This window comes from Pocillopora damicornis, chromosome 14 (assembly GCF_964200805.1).
Source record: "Pocillopora damicornis chromosome 14, jaPocDami1.2, whole genome shotgun sequence".
Taxonomy (NCBI): Eukaryota; Metazoa; Cnidaria; class Anthozoa; order Scleractinia; family Pocilloporidae; genus Pocillopora; species Pocillopora damicornis.
Window position 1 is genome coordinate 4,822,501 of NC_142683.1, and position 5,000 is coordinate 4,827,500.

Consider the following 5,000-nt stretch of genomic DNA (forward strand, 5'->3'; position numbering starts at 1 on the left):
TCCGTTCAAAATGCATTTCAACTCTAAGAAAGTAGTGCTCAATAGAGATGTACTGTCATGATTGAGAAGAGTATTCAGTAAACAAGGGGAAAAACGACGACGATTTCCAACTTATCCTTTACAAATTATGAAGAAAAACGAGTAGTGGTGAAATCTAGTAGCACAAAAACGAAATGACAGCGACACAAATCATAGAAAAAAATAATTTAGTGGGCTTCAAAATTTGATAGATGAATCAGCAAACTCGAGACTAAACTGGAATGGAATAGTTTCAAAGTTTAATCGCCCATGTGGATTTATCTATAACTTAGTAGTTTATGGTATTTATAACTATCCTCTGTTTGCGCTTGTTACATAACTCTCAAAGAAGATAATTTCGTTTTCTTTAGAGTGGTCTATAAAACCGAAAATTCAAAGGTGATGGTGATCTTTAAAAAGCCAAGGTGAGGATTCTCTTGCAACGACTGCTAAATCATTTTTAACACAACGCGACGGCGTTCTCGACCCAGTTTCTTATCGACATCTTTGCTGTACGTGCCGGTGACGTTCCCGTTATCTTGCTTAACCACTATAGTACAAAGCGCAGACAGCAGACTGCAGACCGGATACAAAATGTAGACTACAGACTGCATAGTGGGTACAAAATGCAGACTGAGAATCTGAAGAGATTTTTCGTTTGGTATGTGATAACATGTCATCTTACAACTTAGCGAGTGTCACGCAATCGCTTTTCCGCGATCAGCTTTCACGATTATTTGCACTATTGTGGAATACTCCTGGCCCATTTCTTGATGAAAATCGATCGTAATATAATTTCAAGCCTTCATATAGTTTTCTCACTTTGCGCGCGAGTTGGCTGGTGTGATGTCTGTACAGATTTCACCAACGTAATTAAATTGGATGTAGATGTCAATGAGATGTCACTATTGAATATTGAACACGCGCAACATTCGAGAAACAATTGACAGCTTTGCACGTGGTCCGTGTTATCATCTTATAAACGGCGCGGTATGTGTTTATTTTGTTGACAAAAAATGCAGACCGAGACCAAAACTTTTCCTTTGACTTGAAATATTTTCGACGTTAGTAGATCACATCATAATAACTTACCTCCGTAAATTATTTATTCCAGATAACAAAATCAAATAAACATGCTAACGATGGTATCTGAAATCGTCCTCGGTGAAACACAAACGACCCCACAAGATCATTTTTTCCAGGCATCGAAAACATACACAAAATCGACTATAGAGATTTTAATCAGATATTCATTTAGAGATAGTACCGAGCAAACCAATCCAGAAAAATATAATCGGCACACTCAACAAATCATGAATCTTGCAACACAGCTTGCCGTTAAAGAACTGCTCAAATCAAAATGTTTGGTGCAATTCACCAACACCTCAGTCAAGCAATATTTGATTCAAAATTTTTCCTCTCACTCTCCTCGTGAAGGAACAATAACCATGATCGCGCTACAGTGCACAGAACTCCCTTTTCTCTCGTACAACTATCCATCATTTTCACAGCATGAACAACACGTTTACTATTGGTAATCTGATATCTTTTATCTGTCCAGTAGTATCGCATTTCTCGTAAAGCGCGGTAAAATACACGTTTAAAACACAGAAAAGCCAACATTTCTCATTCTAAAAGATGATTCCAATTTACGAAGCGCTCCCTCCGAACCCCTCTTCGTTGAAATTTGAACACCTCTCAAACCAAAGAACAAAAACGGCGCTCTGATTGGTGCGAGATACATATCCTAATGCGGCGATCTGATTGGTGCGAGATACACACCCTAAACGATTTGATTGGTGCGAGCAACATACCACTTTCTGTACGCTAACATAGCTGTTAATTTTTTTTAATAAAAAATAATAACTAAAAAATAGCTCAAATTCTCAATAATAATACCTCGCCTTACTTCCACAGCCATTACTTGTTATCTGACCGCTTACTTTGATGAAAATATCCCATTTTAGCGAGTTGTCCATTCGAGGTTTTCAACGTACATAAGAAAAGCCCTTTTCTATGCTTTTCTTATGTACGTGGAAAACCTGAGAATTTGAACTATTTTTAATTCCTTTGAACGGTCGTAAATATTCTCATACAAACTCTTATAATTCTGCCATGACTAATATAGCGCAAGATGATCATCTCACAGCTGGAGTTTGGGTCGCCTGTGGATTGACAAGCTTCTAAACTGCTTGATAGACAAATAGACTAAAGTCATAAGAGGAAACGAAACAACTGCCAACGTCAGAAAGATCTTGAACATTAAGCAAATTTTCCTTGTCAGGATTTTAACCATTTATCACCCCGAATTGAAAACAAGTAATTTCACTATATGATTCCTATATGTTATCTTGCAAACAAGCCGAGAGAACCAACAAGCTAATTGGCTAGATGAAAATATCTGCTTTGCCTAGTACACAGGAAATATTGGCAGTCAGTAGGAAGAATTACCGATTAGATCTAAGGAGTTAAAGGTTTTAAACACCACTGTGCACATGTGCACTTTCCTTTAGCATCCTCCCCAGGGAGAGATTTAGGGCCCAAAGGAACAGGTTCAACAAAAACTAAAGCTTTTCTCTTGCAGAATTTTGTATTTTAAGGAAATCACAAGAGATCTCTACAAAGTTAAGCTTAACAAATCACATTAAAGTAGCACCGTAATTTAAATATAAACCTTAAATTGCACTGAAATTGCAACAAGCTCACCTTTTCCACACTCCTCTGAGTATAAAGCTTTCCCTCGGCAAACTGGAATTTTTGGATCGTTTTGATCACTGCACGTTACCACAAGCACATGTCCATTCACTCCTCGCCTGTCCTTGCAAGGACAAATTACCTTTTGGTTACGGCATTGCGTTCTCTTTTCCCATTGTTCCGATGTGGCAGAGGTAAATTCCACTCCACAAAAAACAAAAAGTAATAGAACTTCCTTCGCAATCATAGATCAATTCACTTATCTGGACTTTATCAAAACCTCTCGGAAATACCGGAAAGAGTTAAAAAGATAACCTTCTGGGCCTGCTCGAATTTTGAAATGGTTGTAGATAAATACTTGCGTCTCGTAGAGGAGGGGCCTTGGGATTTTCGGTTTTGCGGTTTTGGCTATTTAAAAATGTTTACAACGGTGATCGCGGAAGATAATTAAGCGAAAGTGTCTATGCACGTTTTTTAAATACTCTTCTATAAGGGCCTGGGACCAAAGTAAACACTTAGCACTGATCAGGCAGATGGCAATCTCAAAACCAGAACGTGACTTGAAAACTTAATCGTGGTAAATTAAACTGGGAAAATTAAAATAATGCTTTCACCTGTTTCTCAGCACTTTAAAGAGATCAGCGATTAGACTTGTGGAATGAGCGACACAAACACAGAACTGACGAAGTATCAAAGAAGTTAGTTTAAATGTCTTAGGCGAGACCAGAAATCTGTCTACTTTTCTAAGAGGGTGTATCTGTGTGTGTGTGTGTGACGATTTGCAGAGCTCTGAGATGAGTGTTCGAAGCATGGTATTTGTCGAGGTCTCTGCTTTCACGAGCTTTTAAGAGCCTTAGTGCAATACAAAAATATTTGTTTCTCGATATTGACAGGCGGAGTAAAAAGGTTTCTCTTGAAACGATGGGAATGCCTACCATGCCCGGGAACTTGTAAAACCAACAACGTCGTTAAAAATAACAGATGCGATGCTGTTTTTTAACCATTCGAAAACAAAACTTTTGCTATTGATTTCTTTGTCTCCTGTTTCATTCCCATTCAATTTTCTTAATATTCAGAATCGAGAATGGTCTATTTTAATTGTAAACATAAGACATTGGAACATCTGTTCTTTTTTTTGTTTGTTTGTTTTGTTCTTTTCAGGTGATTTTTCGTCTCCTGTTAACGTGTGCTTTGATTTCAATATCTCCAATTTGCTTTTTTTCACTTTTTATAGATTTTTTTTATATTTTTTATTTCGGCTCTCGGGTAATTTCTTGTTTTGAAACGTACCAGTTGCTGCCCTATTTTAATCAATGATCGTATGACGCCAATTCGTGCCGCCCGCCTGTCGAAAGCAGCCCAACGCTATTTGCGTTTTTAAATAAAAAGTACGTCAAAACCTTTCGTTTTTGAAAACACGCTTGTTTTGAGAGACAGGCCCTGTAACCAGCGTGCAAATTTCCACCACACGAAGCTTCTTCACGGGCACTGAATTCAACTGACCATGCTAAGATCTGCTGAGATCCTGGGCAAGGTATATCCTGACTCGGGAATTGGGAAGTCTCAACGAGCTGAATAGTTCTAAAGTGAGGTAATAAACCGTAATCGACAACTATTGTGGAATACTCAGAATTTGTGTCTCAACGACGGATTCATTTTTCCTTGATGTTTCGAGATATTTGATCATTAAAAATAATAATAATGGAGTGGTAACTTGAGATCAAAAATAAAGAAAGAAAGAAATTAGTTAATCCAGAAAGTGACCTCAGCTTTCAAAACCGAATGGCGTTGAATACATTAAAGGAATTATTTTCATTGATCAGCTGTCGCATTTCGCTTTTCAACTTTAAAAGCGAAATAGGATAGAGTTTGGGGAAGTCGACCCTATTTTTATTTTCAGCTTTGTTAAGGCCACGATTTTCATTTTTCCACGAGATTGATCCAAGTTTAAGAGTTGTGAAGGAGTGCCTTAGGTAAAAAATTTTTCTTATTTGACAAGACACCACATTGAATGCAAATTCTTCTAGAATCGTGATACAGTCATGCAAATTTAACTTAGAATTTAAGGCGTGTTGAGGCAATCGCGGGAAGGCGTGTTCTTGTTTGCCTCAGACAGCGGCGAGCGAAAAAGCGCTTGCTAGGGGAAAAACGGCGGACATCAGGCAGCATCCACAATCAACATTTATCGGGCCGCCTACTCTTTTGCTCGTCGTTAATGTTTCCCTAGAACACTTTAAAGTGAGTAAACTGTACCAGTCTTGGCTGTTCGCGATTGTCCGGACCGCTTT

At 38.1% G+C, this 5,000-nt stretch overlaps 1 protein-coding gene across 1 annotated transcript in view; it reads right to left on the reverse strand.

Moving 5' to 3' along the window:
- The window catches only part of LOC149034113 (uncharacterized), a 27,747-nt gene extending 24,586 nt beyond the window's left edge, over window positions 1–3,161 (reverse strand). The window contains exon 1 of the mRNA XM_089194000.1: window positions 2,725–3,161. Within this exon, the coding sequence (XP_089050126.1) occupies window positions 2,725–2,959 (235 nt within the window). The 5' untranslated portion in view covers window positions 2,960–3,161. The remainder of the gene's footprint in view (window positions 1–2,724) is intronic.
- Window positions 3,162–5,000: the final 1,839 nt, after the last annotated feature.